At 38.4% G+C, this 19,292-nt stretch overlaps 1 protein-coding gene and 1 long non-coding RNA gene across 4 annotated transcripts in view; one reads left to right on the top strand and one right to left on the bottom strand.

Annotated features, from left to right (window-relative positions):
- The window catches only part of shtn1 (shootin 1), a 52,982-nt gene that overhangs the window by 686 nt on the left and 33,004 nt on the right, over nucleotides 1-19,292 (top strand). For all 3 annotated transcript variants that reach the window (XM_069189084.1, XM_069189083.1, XM_069189082.1), the window contains exons 2-4: nucleotides 2,311-2,363; nucleotides 7,973-8,033; nucleotides 15,387-15,481. In XM_069189084.1, coding sequence (XP_069045185.1) covers nucleotides 2,311-2,363; nucleotides 7,973-8,033; nucleotides 15,387-15,481 — 209 coding nt within the window. The remainder of the gene's footprint in view (nucleotides 1-2,310; nucleotides 2,364-7,972; nucleotides 8,034-15,386; nucleotides 15,482-19,292) is intronic.
- On the bottom strand, nucleotides 2,048-15,499 carry LOC138238416 (uncharacterized). Its single transcript, XR_011189446.1, has 2 exons — nucleotides 15,368-15,499; nucleotides 2,048-2,184 (listed from the first exon to the last, which is right to left on the bottom strand). It is a non-coding gene; the product is annotated as an uncharacterized lncRNA (long non-coding RNA).

The following is a 19,292-nucleotide window of genomic DNA, read 5'->3' as shown; positions in this document are numbered from 1 at the left end:
ACTACAGGTAAACGTCTGGCGGACTTTAGTTACAGAGAGATGCTATTTCCAAGCTGTAAACGACAAAAACATTTCTCTTTAAATACTACATTCTTACTTCTAACAATATATTTTATTGGTATTGTTGTTAGTTATTATGACCATCCTTAATATTTTTATAGTAATATGTAAGTTTAAAGACAGTAATGATTAACGGGTCCTGTTTATTATTATTATTATTATTATTATTATTATTATTATTATTATTATATGCTTTCCTAGACGGATAAAAAAACTTTTCATTGAAGAAGGGGGATGGGAAACCTGCTCAATAGTTAATGGTGATGCTTTTAGTCTTTGAAATCATCTTAAATGCGTCAAGGAAAGATGCTACAATGTAATTAACACATTTAATACAAATAGGGCCTGAAATGACTTCTCAAGATCTGTGGCCACATAGGGGTTGTCGAGGCAACGTGTTTGATGTGTTCCTTCAGAAAGTTAATAGACTAAGCACAATTTTCCCAGTGTGAGCCTCAGTAATTTTCCGAGTTTGGTAGATTAATTTATGATGAGCTGTCCTGAAATGACGAATTGCTGATTGTTAATCACAAAAAGCACTCCTCACTTCCCCATAAACACACAAACAGCATTCAACCACAATACATGTTCAGCTCTAATGTTCAGCAAATACAAATATGGGGCCCTACATTTTTTTTATCAATTGACCATGAAGTCATAAATGTTGTCTCCCTCTAAAGCATTTTAAAGCTTTTAATTTCTCCATCAACAACTATGGTGCGAGGGCTAAGAATCTCATCCTGTGTCATATTTAAAATTACACATTAAAATAATGCATTTGCTCAACCTCATCCTTTTATACAAAGTTGCTTCTCAAGTGGCCAGCTGCCATAATGCAAACAGTCCTCATTAAAGTGAATAGGTTGGTGTTAATTACAGTCTTTTAGCATGTTTGAAGTGCTGATGTCCTTCAGCATTCCCTGGAGATTACTGATGTTTTACTGCACCACGTCAAAATGATACAATAGCATTAAAAGTCAATTTGTCTGTATTATTAAGGTGTAAAATGTATGTTGTCAATTATTTTAACAAGCCAGAACTTGAAAGTGTTGTTATTGCATTAAATCTGTGATTTGTTGTTGATCTCTGGCACAATTTTAAAAGTTTTTGTATTATAATCACCATGTACTGGACCCTCACTATATCAATGTATAGCCTGGGGGTCCTTTTTGAAGTGTTATAAAAGTAGAAGCATTAGAAAACAGTGACAATGTCCTTATAAAAGTGACATCTTGCACCTCATTATACTGCACATGATACTGTACATGCACTAATATACAAGATACTAGAATGCTTAGCACTACTTTTATTATCTGAGTAACCAAGCAAATAATTAAAATTCCTCTGTCATTTTTTATGTTAATGTAAATGTCTCCAATAATGGCATGCTGTATTAATGCTTTGCAAACATAAGTGCTCACTATAAATGTCCAGTGGTAGTCCAGAAACCATTGAAGTCATTGCCTGGCCATTATGCTAGGAAGACATTTGTTTTTAACAAAGCAGAGCTCTTAGAAATATACCTCATGTCAAACAGAGCTTTGATACCTACTGATATAGTTGGCTAGTTTATTCCATGATGAAAAGTAAAAAGAAAGATTAAACACAGTCGAGTTTAACAGCCAAGGTGTTAATATTTAATTAGTATTTAGTAAGTACTTTAGTATTACTTTTAGTTACTTTTTTGTTTTACTTTTATGGAAATTAACCTCCAGTTCTTCTTTTGTAGCTCAGATGCTAACATGGTGTCTCCCCACTATACCTTTGTTTTTCAGTAAGTTAGGGGACATTTTCATTGTAATACTTGCTTTCAAATACAGCAATAGGAAATGTTCAAACACAGCAGTCAATGTGATTGTTTGATTAACAGATTCAGAAAGGATTTGTATCAGATGAAGTCCAAAGCAAGAACAATCTTGTGAAAAGTAATTTAGATCAAGCCCTGTAATGTGTTCCTCAAACATTGCTTTTTTTCAACTTCCCAAAGCATTCTGAAGCACTCCTCTTTATTTTATGTGTGTATACTCAGAACTGATGGAGACTTTGCCCTTCAGACGAGATGAGACATATAGTTCTGTCAAGGCTTCATCAGGGGTACAATCATTTTCCACCACATTGATATTTCTAAAGAAATAAAAAAAAACAAGGTCAGAACACATTTCAGAAAATTGGAGCTGCATCCTACATTCCTCTCAGCTTATCCAGAATTGTGATTCAGTCTTTAACAGTTTCTTCATTTTGCTTCCACAGCTATAAATGAGTATGAAGGACTCCAAGAAGAACACAAGAAAACCAAGCAAGAGGTCAGTAGCCTAGCATCTCTTTTTTTCTTTATATGGATAATTGTGTCCTTTTCTTTGATGTCCATTTCAATAATGCCTTCACCACTGGCATCCTCCTAAAACCCTCTTTTGCTGCACCTCAGAAGTAGAAGATCTGTTATTGTTGGTTCCACCACTGTCCTTGAGCAGTTCTGCCAAGTATGTTAGATACAACATTTTTTATTATATTATTTGGATTGTGCTTTCTGGCTGGACATTAAAATGATAATTTCTGACAGGCGATTAAACACGTAAAATTGAAGGACAGCTAAAAAAGATGCAGTTGATTAGTCAGTACTTGAACGAAAGAGTTCAGTTCACTTGCCACATAAAAAAAGTAAATTTCATATGCAACCTTTTATGATGTTTATGGGTTCTAATGTAACAGAAGTTTTAACACATGGATTTTTATTTCATTGCATGATTAAAACAGGCACACAATTAGTATTGGCAAATCAATGAATAAAAAAAGATAATTCCTTCTAATAAATTGCATCCAATTCATGAAATAATTTATACAGCTGCAATACCAATTTAGGCTTAATTTGACTAGTGGTATTCTTCATCTATGTTGCCAGTGACTTCTGAAAATGTCCAATGCTTTGTAATGTAGATCATTAATAACCACGCTAGTTTCTGACAGGCATTTCTCTACTTGTAAATCATTTTGAACAGTCCTTACAATAATATAATTTTCATGAAAGCAAAAATGCCACAAACTATATCTTGGTATTTATAAATACTGGAAGATGGATTTAAGATCCAAGATGTAAAAATGTATACTGCAGGTGGTCTATTCACAAGCATGGAGTGGGACAGTGATAATTTACACTCCTCACCACCACACAATTTAAGAATTTAACAACTGTAGAGATGAAAGAGGCAGTGTACATTTAACTGAACTGTGGAATTTAGAAGGGAATTGGGAGAAAATAATTTTAATAAAGCTTTTATCTAAAATGTTTCAGCTTTGCAAGCTGTAATACCATTGCAATAGTCAAAATTACCTTAACCTCTCTACTTCAGGAAAAGTTAGATATGGTTTGTTTTTAGATATTGTTTAAAATGTTTTACAGTCCGTTTTAACTGAGGTAGCATTGGTTAGTGTAATTTGGCTATGTGGCTGTTTGGAGAGTATATTGAAACTGAATAAACGCAGGCGTTAAGATAATTGTGATTCTATGATGTTAGAGTCTCTATGGCGGTGAAAGCAGAATGAGATGTCAAATTATTCTCCTTGCTTTTTGGAGAAAGGTCTTATTCTGTTGGGAACTGTGGAAGCTGAAGTTTCTTCAGTTGTTCTAATGAAGAAAAGGCCACGCACAGTCATTTTGCACTGGAACAATAATTCCATAAATCCTTCCAGGCATCATCTTGTGAAGACAAGAGCTAGACAGTGCTCTGAACGCTAGGACATAAATGCACAAAGGCAGAAGTTACAAGAAAGTTGCCCAGGACTTGGATGAGAGAAGTGTGGTAATGACTAATGACATAATCCGCTCTGCTCACCCTACATGGGGAGAAAGCTAGTAAAGGTGCCCTAAATGTTGTCTGGCCCTTAACCACTCTCAAAAACTGCGAATTCACAGAATCAGTTTTGGTTCCTTCAACATCACCTTCATAGATAGCATTGATAGTGAATGGCAAGAGTGTTGCCCAGCACTTGGGTCCCGGAACTTAGGTGATGTGAGGTTCACTTTGTTGCCCTTAGTGAGACTTGGTGAGTGAAACTAGACAACTCAAGAGCAGTGAAGGAGCGAAACTGTCTTCGGGAAGGGATAACAGGACGAGTAGTACTGAATGCTGAAGTGGTTTTGGCATAAAAAATTAACTCATAAACCATCCTGATAAGTTTCCTATTAAAATCAATGAGCACCTTAAGACTCCCGATCACGAAGTCCTGAGAGTTGTTATGTCACGGTCATCAGCATCTACTGTATGTACTGACAATGCAATCAAGGAACCCTGGCCTTCCTGGTGTTCCTGAGGGAGATAGAATTATTTGTTTTGGTGAGTTCAGTGCTAGAATTGGAAGTCACCCAGTGCTCTGGAATGGAACCATTGGTGGTGAAGCAGTAGGAAAGGTCAACTCCTGTATCTAGTATCCTTCTCGAGGGCAAATATGTGAAACGTGGTCTAATCAGTTCAGCCCGTTCCACCAAAAAACAAGTCCAAGACATCATAGCAACACAGCTGATTTATGAATGTTTTTAAAGTTCTTTACAGCAATGTTACTTTTGACTACCAATAAGCTCTAAGATTAATTAAATTGGAATTGATGCTTAACACATTAACTATTCCATCAACAACCACTCTATATGCTCTGTCACTTTTGATTCATGGAGAGTATGACAAGTTCTGTGTTACATGAAATATGAAATATATCAGATATGAAAGAAGAAATATATAAATGGTCTGGATCTATATGCCACTTATGAATAACTATTCTCATTTTTGGATATACTAAGTGTTTATTGTGGAGCAAATGATCCAGGATGATGGCATCTATCTTGTTAGATCATCTTGCTGGTGTTACAGTTTGAGTATGTTGGAGGTTAATCCAGTAAATATGTAAATGTCCATGTTAGCAGCAAGAACCTTTTTACTTGATTATGAATTTGAAAACATAAAGATGTGTAACCTTTCATTGGGTTTTGTCAGGGATATCCTGGAAAAGCTCAGTGAAGTTCAAGCTCAGTGACTGAACAGATTATGAGGCAATTTAAAAGATTTTAAATGTAGTTTTTTATGTTTAGTAGTATTATATGGAAAGCTTTAACAACATATGCAGAATCCATGATTTAATGTAATCACCAACAGATGTCACATTCAATTACATGAACAGCCTTGTATTGGAAAAGATCTCATTGACTGTACGTATTTTAAAACGCGTTTAATATGTTTTACACCCAGTCTTTCATCAAAAGGTCATATCTTTTGGCCCTATTTATAGTGTACAATAATAATCCCACAACCGATGTGCGCAAGTTAATCACAGACGATTAGATTTCAGAACTGCAGCCATGATCAATGGCAGGGATTTATTTTTGAAAGCAGAATTTCATAATTAGAATCTGATCTGGAATTATCATTCAGTAAAGCACATGAAATGGCTTTACCTAAAGCAAGAATGCCTGAAACTCATATTTATCATCCAAGTTGCTAACATTTCTATAGGTGAAATTGTTTAATTGCAAGGATTTTTTTCTTTTGTATAACATTCAGTTTGGTATGAAAACCTGTATATAAACATCTTGCTGATTAAACTAATACACATTACTTTGAGAGAGAATCTGAGGAGGGAATAAATTGAGACATTGTGAGCCCAATTCAGTTATAAATTTAATATTGTATAATTGTATTAATATTGCATAACACCTCCACCTTCAATCCTCTACTAAGTTGTAAAGAGTGCTTGCTGGATAAAATGTGAATTTTTCCTAGTATTTTTTTCCAGGCCAACAAACAAGGTGTCAGGTTCAAAAGGTGGATATAGGTTGTGAGAGAGAAATTTAAACAAGTAGTGTTTTTTTTCCAAACTGCATTATTCCAGTTTATAGGTCTACTTTTAAAGACGGGAAAACCTAGACATTTGAGTAAAATCGAGGAAAATAGCCGATGTTTGAACCTGTTCCTGCCCATGATTTTGAATAGCCATTATAGTTGCAAATTGGGTCACACTTGTATTCACAGGTCCAACCTGAATGAAGATGAAGATGTTCCTATACCTCTCTCATATCTGACTGTTGAGGATCCTGTAGGCTGAAATGTTGACTGAAAATGTACTAGAAGAAACTAAAATGAGTAGAGGTCTACTCAATGTACAATTTCAGTGACTCAGATGTAAACAAAAGTACATTATTAAAAAGGTATCTTGCAAACCTACAGGACCCATAACTAGAGGCTCCACAAAACATGAACTTTTTATTTTAATTGCATATTATTATAGAGTATAGACAAAATGATCCTGGCACTTCTTATCTTCTTTCAGCGAGCTTCTTAGGAAGGCTGCTGAGATGGGACTCTGTGACTCAAATCCAGACATCATAAGCTGGGTCCATTGTCATGCCTTCATTGATGAAGTGCCTACAGTACATCAATATACCTTAGTGTGCAGTTTTAAGAGGGAGAGACGTCTCCCTGGCTTCTAACTGAGGCCAAAATGCTAGAGAGAATTAATATTGTAGCAGAAATGTTTTAGTTTAAGGAAATCCATCTTTTTCTGTCTTCTAAAATTAAAACCTTAACACAGTTAAAGATGTAGTTTGAAGGATCTAAATTTGCCATGCATATTTTTGAATACAGAAATAATCACAGTGTATACAAAAAATGTTGATGATGATAATAATTGCTTACACTTCTAGCACTTCTCTGGACACTCCACCAGCACTTTACAGGCAATGGGGATTCCCCTCCACCAAGTGTAGCCCCACCTGGATGATGAAACGGCAGCAGTAATGCGCTAGTACATTCACCACACATCAGCTATCAGTGGGGAGGAGAACAGAGTGATGAAGCCAATTCATAGATAGGGATTATTAGGAGGCCATGATTGGTAAAGTCCATTGGGAAATTTGGGGTTACACCCCTATTCTTTTCGAGAAACACCCTGGGATTTTCAATGACTACTGAGAGTCGGAAGCTCGTTTTTATGTATCAGCCGAAGGACAGCCCCTTTTTACAGTATAGTGTCCCCGTCACTAAACTGAGGTATCAAGACCCACAAAGGAGGTGTCTCATCCAGGTACTGACCAGGCTCACACCTGCTTAGCTTCAGGGGGTTGCCAGTTGTGCGTTGCAGGGTGATATGCCTGCTGGCTTGTCATGTGAAGATGAAAGGCATGTAATATAATAATACATAACACGTTAATATTGACATTATCACTCTACTAAAAACTTGATTCTCTGGATTGAACTCTGTTTTGCAACAGTTTCAATTTTTGTTCCCTTCAGAAATTCTTAGTGCCGAAGTACAAATCTATTTTTTGGTGTTAACTGGAAAGAACATGGTCTGTTCTCTCCAGCAGACCATTTTCAGTTATTAAAAGAGGACTACTCCAGCAAGAGCAGGCACATGAAAAGAGGTCAGTCTGTAGTTTGTGTAATAGTTAAGTAATTTGTGAAATGTGATAAAATTGGATGAAGCCAATAATCAGTTCAACTAGATCATTTATAGTTGTAGTGGATTTGAAAACTGTGGAGAGAATGACCTTCCAGGACAGGGATTGGGCACCACTGCCATATGGATTCATCAATTAGATTCATATCAGGACTCTGTGGCAGCCATTCAAGCACTTTTAGCACATCAGATTTCACCTCACACTCGAATTGCTTTTTAACTATGTCAGTAGCATATTTGCACAATTATCCTGTGAAAATTCAGACTCACAACTGTTGTGCATTTTCTTCATGATTCCTAGAGTGCGTGTTACCCACTTTACCAGAAATCATACAGTGATTTTAACTGCTTTGAATTATATCACCTTTTTTGAGGGATATAAGCAGTCAGAAATATCCATATTCATGTAGTTTCTTTTTTATGGTTCCTTCTCAAGGTAAGAATTGACCCAAATGTTCGTTTTTGTTTTCAGTTTGAAAGAATTAAAAAGGACCGAGATGATGCGATCAACAAACTCAAAGAGTTTCAGAGGCGTAAGTATTTGATTTTTTTACCTTTTGGTTGAATGTGATGCTAGTATGTGCTCTCAAGCCTTATCCCTGGTCCCTGCATAACAAAACAAACCACTTCAGTGAAACTTTGTGTATTTTATTTAAACCTTAGCTAATGGTCATGGGAAATAATTGTCAGCATTTACAATACAACTTTACATTTTTTCCTCTTCATAACATAATTGAAATAACCAGACAATACACAAAATTGGTTAAGAAGAATTTTCAAGCCTTCTGCTGAACCCAATCCAAGCGATCAGAAGATTGTTTCTATGCAGTTCTACCCTAAATGCAATTCACACTTTGCAAACACCACATTTAGTCTGCTGTTATAGACATGTTGCATCCTTTACAGCTAAACTGGTTTACAAACAATTTTCCAAGTTAAGTGCATCTTTATTTTTTCTCAAAGCTATCTCATTTGTTTCTGATCTCAGCTGACCAGACAAATATGCTGTATTAGAATGTATTATGTTTAAGTGTTAGGGCCCATTTGTCGTGGCTTTTAGTGGTAAATCCATTCGGGATACATGGCGTTATATAGATTTTTATGTAGCCACCTTGTGGTCTTTAATCAATACGTGAAATATGTGCTCAATAAACTTGGAATTGCTAGTTATTTGTATAAAAAATAAGCTGACCAAACCATAATATTTAGATTAAAAAGTAAGGAAAGCATTTTCAATAAATTAATATTGTCATACAGTAGTTGCTAAGGAACTCTTATTTCTTCAGAACAAACATCAGCAAACACTGACAATGTTAATGTGGATAAACGATCCTGGTGATGTCAGAATAAACCTCAGGTACAATAAAGTCTACTTTCCTATAGTGACTATACTATACAGTATGTGAGAAATCATTGGTATTATGGACAGCATGGTGGTTAGCCTTGCAGCACTGGAGCCCTGGATTCAATACCTGCGGTGCTATCTGTGTGGTGTTTGTATTGTGTGAAAATTGCCCCTGGTGTGAGTGTGTGTCACATTTTATTATCATGTAATAAAATTTCCTAGAGTAAATACCATTTTGTATTTCTATTACTAATCGCTTGAACTCTCAAAACAGCTTAGTTCTGGGGAAACAGAATATTTGTCTGCAAAATTAAGAAAGTCATGTTACACAAATAGTTCATGTAGGTGTCTGTGTCAGCATGTGGAGGCTGCAAAGGAACACATAAAGGTTTATTCCTTGCTGAAAAGAGAAGAAAATCACAACGTTTCGGCTATGGGGCCTTCTTCGGGTGTGGCACTTGTTCCTATGTTACACAAATATATCAGTTTAAAGTACAAAAAGTCTGCTCCTTGTTATGCACATCTACATATGAGCCTTTGTTTTTTTAGTTTTAGAAAATGGCCTTAGTGCTGATTTGTGTTAATTGCATTCTATTGAATCTGTAATTAGTTCTTAAAGCCTATTTTTTACTCATATTGATTTGTTGAATGCTATAACAAGCATTAATTTCAGTATTATTCATTATAATTAATGATCGTTTTTGGATCATCTGCTTGTAGCACTGGTAATTGCTTGCATTGTTTTTTCACTGCCTTCATTTACCATACATTTTATCAACAAGTTATCAACCACTGTATCATGAAATAATATACAAGAAGATCGGTCTGGAAAAATTTATTTTTAGCAAACACTTTATCCCAAGGGGGTCCCATTGCCTTGCATGACAATCTTAAAAAGGAGCTTTTTTGTTATACTGGTAGTATTGGGAACTCTTGCTTCAGAAAATAAGGTGTGGATCTTCCTCTTGTTGAGGCATTAATGACAGCAATATTGTATTGCTGCTGTTCTGGATCTGGTTGTTTTTCGACATCATACTGCCATCATTCAGTAGTGAGTATGTCTTTGTAATTTGTACATGCACTAAGGTTTTCTGATACTTTAGTTTCTGTGTATCCAAGAGGTCATTATTGTTACACATTGGTAACAGTAGTCCTTCTTTGCATATTACATGTATTAATTCTATGCAAATTAAGTGTTGATAATACAGCAAATAATCTTTCCACAAGCTAATGAAATTAAATATGAGAGCACAAAATAGAAACAGTATTATAATTTCCAGAACCAGTGCCAATATTTAATAAATACACTTCTCTACTGTCAATAAATGCATGATATTTTCAAAAAATGTTTTCTGTTGTAACTATTTTCCTTCTCATACAGCTGGGTTTTATTTTCAGATTGAATGAATGTTTAAAATGTAAATATCTGGACTCTGTTCTCCAATGAGCTAGGATGTAATTGAGGGGATCTGTAGGTGCTTGATTGAAAGCTGGTTTCAGTTTTCAGCTTCTGACAAGTAGATGTTGACAAAAGCTGGCAAGAACTTTGCAGTAAAACTTACTTCTGTCTTGTATAGTTCACTTGTAGATGGTAGTCCTTCGTATGAATCAGCATAGATTTGGTGCATCGCTGTTCTCAAGAATGATGTGGTATAGTACTGTGTGATTTTGTATGATTGATGAACATGATTTTCAAAGTGACGTCTCAGCTCAGCAGGAGAAAGTTCCTGCTTTAAAAATTGCATTCAAAGAACTCTGAATCACACAGAAATCACACCCTTCAGTTCTGTGACTTAAAAAAAATAATTAAAATACCTCTTTCTCAAAATACCTAAGACAGTGCAGGGTTGTTACTCCCATTTCATTTTTTGATACAAAAGCAAACAGAAGCTTTGTTAGAGAGGCAATAAACATGCCTAATCTGGGCCAGATTTTAATTAATTGAAAGAAAAGCCTCCATTTAACAACTATGTATGAGACCCATGCATTGCTGCTATCGATTTCTGACCTGCACCTGACATCAGAACCTAGCCTGCCCCTTGTTGGACAGATCTACTTCTTTTTGAAGCACTTGTGATAACATAAGAAATATAAATATAACATAAGAGAGAAGAGGCCGTTTCATCCATCTGACCCATTTGGTAGGTAGAAGCTTCAAAAACATGTCTGGGTACAGTAGCTTGTTCCACACAACCCAGATGTATCCATGTGACATGCAGATATCTCATACACGTGGAGTGTACCTTTCTAGTTTAAATTTACAGGGAGGTCAAGAGTCAAGAATATTTTTTTCAAATAGTTTTTCCATTGTCATACTAAAGTTCTGTAATAAGATTTTGTATTGGTTCTTAAACTATGAAAAACCTACATTTGATGTCACCCTTCTTAGATGCAGAAAGTTAAAAAACAATGTTATTCAATATTAGAAGTTTGCAGAACTATTACATAAAGTAGTGCTCCCAGATATGCGTTTGTTACATGTTGCAGGTCAGCTATAAGAAGCAAAGAGCTGTTGAGCATAGAGAACAAACTTTTAACAGCTGCTCTGAGCATTAACAGTCTAATGGCAGTTTGGCTAAGACATGAGTCTCCTTTTTGCATTTTCATTATCAGTAAGTAGATTGTGTATCTATTTGCTTCTGCTTCTTTAATATTCATGTAAAAAAGTAATTTCATGTTTCACATTTCATTTTACGGAATATATTATCTTTTAAGCAGTGGTACCCTCTAAGTACTACTTGACGTAAAGCTTTATTATACATATATACAGAATAAGAGGGATAAAAGGAGGGTAAAAAATTAATGGAAGAAACTGAATTGAAAACACTTGTTCTTAACTTAAGTTAATTTTAGCACATTTTTGAAAAAAGGCAATATGCACTTAATTAAGTTTTAAACTGAACTCGAAATATAGTTTTGTTCTACACAACCCCCGATTTCTGCTATTGAGCATTTTGATAGTCTTTTGACACACTTATCTTTGATTAAACACATTCTTTGTCACGAGAAGAAACCTTGCAACCAAACTGAAAGAAAGTAAAAGTATTATGATTTTTTGTTGAAGAAAACAATGCCATGCTTTAGTTAAAGTACAATATAAAAAGGCAGTTATTTTGATGAAGTGGTACACAGGATTTGTGTCTGAATAAACTTGGCCTTTGCTCAGCTTCCATTTGTTCTTCTGGAATAAACACATATTGTGTGAGATTCCACTTTAATAGGGGCTCCGGTTGTATGCCAAGCAGCTGCATTTTAGGACCTATTACGTGATTTCATAGCTCTCAGAAAATTGCTTCTATTCAGTGCAAACGACAGGAAAAAAAAGCTTCAACACACAATCATTTCTTTTCAATTGGCGATGGCAAGGTTGATGACAACATGACCATTGTGTTATAATGATAAGACCACTAAGGCATCTGCCCCTCTCATCAAGGCTTCGCTACAGCAGCAGATACAATTTAATTCACTGCTCTGTCGGCGGTGCTGATACCATTATGCTGCACGTCTCCACAGTTGTAATCACTGTCCTCTGAGAAAACCTGGCTGAAACGATCTGGAGCAGTCAAAGAAACTCACAATTAAGACTGCCAATTCCAATGTGTCAGATTGTGTCGCATGCACTTGTACAATTTTCACTTCCAATCCTGTTTATTTACCATGTCTACCAGTAATTACACTTAACGTGTCATTTAGTTCAAGGCGGCCCTGCCCGCTGCGTTTGTCGGGCATTATAAAGCTGGTGAAAGAGGGAGCTACTATGGCGGTTAGTGGCTTTTAGTGACTGGTGGATGCTACAGTAACTTTTGACGAGACTGATACTTGTAGCATCGGTCTCATCAAAGTATAATGAGAGGTCATTCTAGGGCACCACTTGTAATAACAGCTCTGGTTCATGTTCTTCTTCTTGTCTACAGTGGCTAATTACTTAAGTGGTGTTAAAATAGTCCATGTCTGCTGTGGATTATGGTTTTAAACATCAGACTCTCAAAGCATTCATCACAGTATTGTTTTTTTAATTGTAAAATGTTTATTAATTTAGTTTATATACGAAATTCCCCAATCTTAAAGTGCTGATTTGATTTTTGTTGTTTACTTCAAATTTCTCTTAAACTCTCCCATTTGCTCATTATTTCGTTGTTTCTGTATACACTTGACTCAAGAGCACTGGTTTCCACACTAGAATCCAATCACCCTGGTTGGTCTTTGGGTGGTCAGGGCTGAGATACATTCTTTCCTCTAGACAGGTGAAAATTAAATTAATAGACATCAAATTGCTTTAACCTTGTCTTGCAACCTCATTTGCTGCCCCTCCTGCAAGGTCAATGCAATGTGACAACCCTCCAGCAGGACAATGTCTTATAACTCCTGTGGCTTTCTTGCGAGATGGCGAGACAGTAGATGTCTTACATGTCAATCGAACAGTTTTACAATAAGCTTGGGACAACATGTGCCATCTAGGTCTCAGAGTCCAGTAAACAAGCATAAGCTTAACCTGGTTCTATGATGCGAATGGGACAGTATTCCACAAGACAGAATCTACAACCGGATGCAAAGTGATTTACTTTCCTTCCTGTGGTGACTTATCTCTAGCCTGAAACATTCACATTCTCAGACTTCCTGCTGATACATGCTAATGAACATAATGAATTTACCTACATCATGCATTGTCAATAAAAAGTCAGTAAATAAGTATTGTAATTGTTCTGGTAACTTTGTGATTTTGTTGCCGATGCAAAAAAGAAAAGAACGTTTTCTTTTGTTTCTCAGTATATGGTTCTGTTAGCTCCTTATTTGAAATGGAGACAGGGTTATATGTTAATTTAAAGCGTAGGTTAGGTGTCCATTTTAAAACAAGTTTTTTTTTTAAATGGTGTCAATGGCGAGGAGGTTTGGAATCCACCTGTATGTGTGTGTGTGTGGGGTGGGAGAGTGTATGTAGCAGTGAAAGTAATGAGTGGCCCCAGCTGATGGATTCTCGCAGCTTCCACAGAGAGTGAATCTAATGTTCCAGTGCAGTCTGGTGGTTAAGTAGATGACTTTATGACCTTAAAACATTTTACAAATTGTGCAGGACAGCATTTCCTAGATCTACTTGAGTGAGCATTTAGTTTGAAGTAGAAAATACAAAAAACCAAAATGATAAAAACCTGACACTTAACTATGAGCGAATTGTGTATGAACGAATCTGCCTGTTGTATCCGTGACATTGATTTTATACGGCATGTTCAGGTGGGACCTTTCCTCTAGGCCTTCCTCGGGACTCCTGTCACAAATGTTTCACTGACGTCATTTGCAGATGAGGAGGAAAAGGCAGCAAAAATGTTTAAAGAAAAACTCTTAAAGCTTAAAATATTGTTTTCAACTTTTTAGTACTATTTAGTACTAACTAAAGCTGTCACTTTAGTAGTATGCTGCTTACATGTACTTTGAATACTGATAAAGTTTTATAGCATAGCTATTCCTTTGTATTATCATCATCTGAGTAATTGTCTTATTTCTTATAATGAATCGAGGTTAAAGCCTTGTGAACATAACCCTGTCCTTGTATTGTATTTTCATTGACTTTTGACTTGGGGGAAACCATATTGTTAAGATTAAGAACTTTTGAAGCTGAAGCAATGACTGAATAGGTCTGACACAAATGAAGTTACACAGTCAAGTGCAGTTGCAAATTTCCCCACTCTCTGAAATGTGATTAAAAAAGCATTAGGGAACATGGAAACAATTACATTTTTGTTTGATAATATGTAGGCTCGGGTTGCGTACACAGTAAATGTTAAGAAATCAGTTACTAGTTTCTTTTCTTACATGATTAAGATTTAAATGGAAAAGATCAACGCTCAACATTCCAAAGAGCTTATTTAATATTGTTAAAAGCTTTTGCTCCTCCACAAAACACTTTGACTCTTCACAAAACTTTACTCTACGAAAAAAGTGTTTTCTCATTTTCCTTTTTAGAAATCAAAGCATTTGTCTCTGTTGATCTATTTGAGCTAGATTTAACATTTAACATCAATGTTTAAGCCACCTTTTTTCCTAACCAAAGAAAATGGTGTAGGAATTTCACTATACATAACTCTTTTTAGGAATGCTGCATTTGTTTGCCATTTTGCCCCTTGTTTTTTCTTCATTAATTTTATAATCTCTTGTATCATAGTTACAGTAGTGTTAAACTAAGATCTGACCTATGAGAAGAAGCTCTATTGTAACTGTCAAAAGCATTATTGATTGAAAGATGTATTCTGTCTTACAGTAATAAACTAGGAGGAATCTTTCAGCATGAAACAGTGCAGTTTGATTTCCAATAGATGAAAGAATTCTTCAGGACCTAGTTTTGCCAGAATTTCCAGTTAGCAGACCAAAACAAACTTTCACAGTCACATCCGATGCTGTGCGCAAAACAATAAATAATGTGGAAGAGGACACGAAAGTATATAAATAGCTATTAATGTCAACATAAAATATTTCTTACAGTAGTGATTAGGATTTGAATAGAAGAATTTTATGAAAATCTGTGAAAACCTTTTTCTTTCTCCATCAGTTTCCCGCCTGGTGATTGAGGAAGTCACTGTCATCCAGGACAATCTGGATATTGAGAAATCCTGCAGAATGAGTGCTGAGTCTCTAGCCTCCAAGGTGTGTCCAGTTTTTTTTATGAACACAACAATTTCTATTCTGGAGTAACACTTCAAGTTCAAGTTTGTCATATGTGCTGAGTGCAATGCAATGCTTAAAGTTTCCTCACATGACGGATGACATAACAATGACACAATAAATGACATCACAAATTGTTAAAGACAGTCTTCTTCTTCGCATTTTCCTACTTATGTGGGGTCTGCTTGTTTGCACCGATTTTTCCACTTTGTACGGTCTGGGGCATCTCTGCGGGTGACTTTTGCGAGGCGCATGTCGTCTTTCAGCTGATCCAGCCAGCGCGTAAGTGGTCGTCCACGGGGCCGGCGGCCTTCCACATTCAATTCGAGGGCGGTCTTTGCCATTGATGTGTCATTGCTGTGGAGCACGTGATTGGGGCGACTTTGAGTGTTTTTCGCACCCCTAAATTCATGACATGGTCTAGTCTTGTCAAGCCGAGGGTCCATCGCAGCATATTCATTTCCATCGTATGGAGTGCCTGTTCATGTTTCTTTGTCATTGGCCAGCATTCAGTTCCGTATAGAACCACTGGTCTGACCACTGTGCGGTAGACTTTGGATTTTAGGCACAAAGGGATCTTCTTGTCGCATAGTACTCCAGTGACCTGCCGCCATTTCATCCAAGCAGCGCTGACTCACGTCTTGGTGTCTTGAAGGGTAGTGCAGTCGGAGTTGACACATGAGCTTAGGTACTTGAACTGTGTCACTTTGTTCAGTTGGACCCCACCAGCTGCGATTGTGCCATCGGTTTGATCATCGGATTCCAGGTACTCCGTCTTCTTGATGTTCAATTTCATCCCGAATCGTTCAAGGCGTGTCTTCCACTCCTGTATATGCTGTTCGAGGCCATGTCGTGTTTCACTTGCTATCATAACATTGTCGGCATACAATATCGTCCTTGGATGCCTCGTTTGGATATCTTTGGTCACTGTATCCATGCAAAGTTCGAGTGACCAGCAGAACAAAGTGACCAGCAGCCATATCACCCTGCAACTCACAACTGGCAACCCACTGAAGCTAAGCAGGTGTGAGCCTGGTCAGTACCTGGATGGGAGACCTCCTGGGAAAAACTAAGGTTGCTGCTGGAAGAGGTGTTAGTGGGGCCAGCAGGGGGCGCTCACCCTGCGGTCCATGTGGGTCCTAATGCCCCAGTATAGTGACGGGGACACTATACTGTAAACAGGCGCCGTCCTTCGGATGAGACGTAAAACCGAGGTCCTGACTCTCTGCGGTCATTAAAAATCCCAGGGCGCTTCTCGAAAAAAGAGTAGGGGTGTAACCCCGGTGTCCTGGCCAAATTTCCCCCCTGGCCTTTACCCCATCATGGCCTCCTAATAATCCCCCTCTATGAATTGGCTACATTACTCTGCTCTCCTCCCCACTGATAGCTGATGTGTGGTGAGCGTTCTGGCGCACTATGGCTGCCGTCGCATCATCCAGGTGGATGCTGCACATTGGTGGTGGTGGAGGGGAGTCCCCATTACCTGTAAAGCGCTTTGAGTGGAGTGTCCAGAAAAGCGCTATATAAGTGTAAGCAATTATTATTATTATTATTATTATTATTATTATTATTATTATTATTAATTAAAGTATGAATAGCAGAGGAGACAAGGCTGAACCTTGGTGGACGCCAACATTGATCGGGAAGGTGTCTGAGGTTCCAGCTGCGCAACGTACTGAGCTAGTGGCCTTTTGGTACAGGAGCTTTGTCCAGCTGACATAGGCTTCGGGGACGTGGTGCTGTCGCAGCGCCAACCAGATGAGATCATGCGGTACCCTGTCGAATGCCTTTTCCACATCCAGAAATGCCATGTGGATCGTTTTCCTCTTCCTTTCCTTTCCTCTGCCTTTCCCTCAGTAGGCGGGCTGCCTGTATGGCGTCTGTTGTTCCGCAGTTTTTCACAAAGCCGCATTGGTTTGGCGAGATATCGACGATGGTTCTTAGTTGTGTGTCCAGCACACGCTCGAAAACATCATTGTATGGCACAGGAGCCGGATCGGCCTGTAATTGGAGCAGTCATTAACGTCGCCTTTGCCTTTCCAAATTGGCACTGTGATGCTGGTGTGCCACTTTCCAGGGGTGCCTTTTCCTCAGTGATCTTATTGAAGAGGTCCGCGAGCCATGCTGCTCCTTGTGTTCCAAGGAGCTTCCATACTTCGGCTGGGATTTCGTCTGGGCCAGTTGCTTTGCCACTTTTCATCTTGTTGATGGCGTTGGTTACTTCTGCGATTGTGATGGTGGTTACTGGGCCAGAGATGGTATCATCTGCTGGTAGTGGAGGATGCGGAAATTCCTCATTGCATATTTTCCCGAAGTAGTCCTTCCAGCGCTGGAGGATGTCTTTTGGCTTCTGCAGCATCTGCCCATTTTCATCTTTGATGTTGATAACGTGTCCTAGGTCTTGTGTGGCGCGGTCGCGTGCACGGGCGAGTTGGTAGATCCTGTTTGCCCCACCAGGGGTGTCCAGTTGATCATAAAGGTCCTGGTAGTGCGCCGCCTTTGCAGTCGCCACGGTTCACTTTGCGCTTTTCAGTGCGCGGTATCGTACAAGATCTTCTGGGCGTTTTGTCTGCCACCAGGTCTTGTAGGCGTCCTTTTTTGCCTTGGTTGCCTGCTGCACATCGTCATTCCACCACCAGGTCTGTTTGTCGATAAAGCGTTGTGGTTTTTTTGGTTCCCAGGGTGGTTGCGGCGCATGTCTTGACACGTTCAGCCAGGTCATTCCAATCTTCTCTGACTGTTGATCTTGGGTTGGGCACCAATGGTCCTAGTGTCGCCTTCATGACAGCTCGATGTTCTGGTAATTTCCACCATTTGATGCATTCAATCTTGGTGGTTGGTCGCGCCGGGGTTTGGACCAGGCGGACTTTGGCATCCAACACCAATAGCCGATGTTGTGGGGCGGTGCTGTTGTACGGGATTACTTTGTTGTCAGTGACCATTTTGAAGTCTCGTCGTCTCACCATCCAGTAGTCGCTCAGATGTTCGACCGCCGCTGTAGTAGGTGATGAGGTGTGATTCCCACTTTTTGAAGAAGGTGTTGGTGATGGCCAGATCCCAGGCTTCCACGTGCTCTAGGATCCGGATGCCGCTTTCATTGCGGTTGCTGTGTCCTTGTCCGCCATGGTTACAATTGAAATTATCCTTTGCTCGGCCAACATGCCCATTGAGGTCTCCACCTATGAAAAGAATTTCACTGTCATCGATGGCTTGGGCGTGCGTTTCGAGGTCATGCCAAAATTTCTCTTTATCCTCGTCTGGGCAAACAGCCTGCGGTGCATAGCATGTGCAGTGTGCTGGTTCCCATGCTGATTTTGGATCCTTTTTGGCTGTTGTTGTTGTTGTTGGTGATGATGATGGACTAGTTTCTTTAACCTTCTCCGTCCTTGAGCCGGTAGCCCTCGCCCATTTCTCGCAGCGTCAGGGCGAGGACGCTGTGCGTCGCCTGCGGGGGACGCACTAGCATTTCCCGTATGTCGTTGAGTTGTCGTGTGCATTTTGACACAACAAGGAATTTTTCTTCAGCCGGCTTGCTGCATGGCCTGTCGCTGAAGTCCCTCCTCCTTTCGTAAACGGGCTTGGGACCGTCTATGGCGGAGTTAAATTGTTGAAGACAGTAACAGCTGTCATCTTCAGCAGCATTCAGTTAGCAGTGTGCAAAGTCCAAGTAGTGGCAGCATTGTAATTTCAGCCCAAAATATTTGACCTGATGTACTTTTCATCTGAAATACAATCTCCTACTCTTAAATAGTTTAATCTAAAATTCCCTTCCTTTAGCAGCTGTGGTTGTAGG

The sequence above is a fragment of the Lepisosteus oculatus genome, chromosome 4, assembly GCF_040954835.1.
Source record: "Lepisosteus oculatus isolate fLepOcu1 chromosome 4, fLepOcu1.hap2, whole genome shotgun sequence".
NCBI lineage: Eukaryota > Metazoa > Chordata > Actinopteri > Semionotiformes > Lepisosteidae > Lepisosteus > Lepisosteus oculatus.
This window is presented reverse-complemented; position numbering and strand designations above follow the sequence as displayed.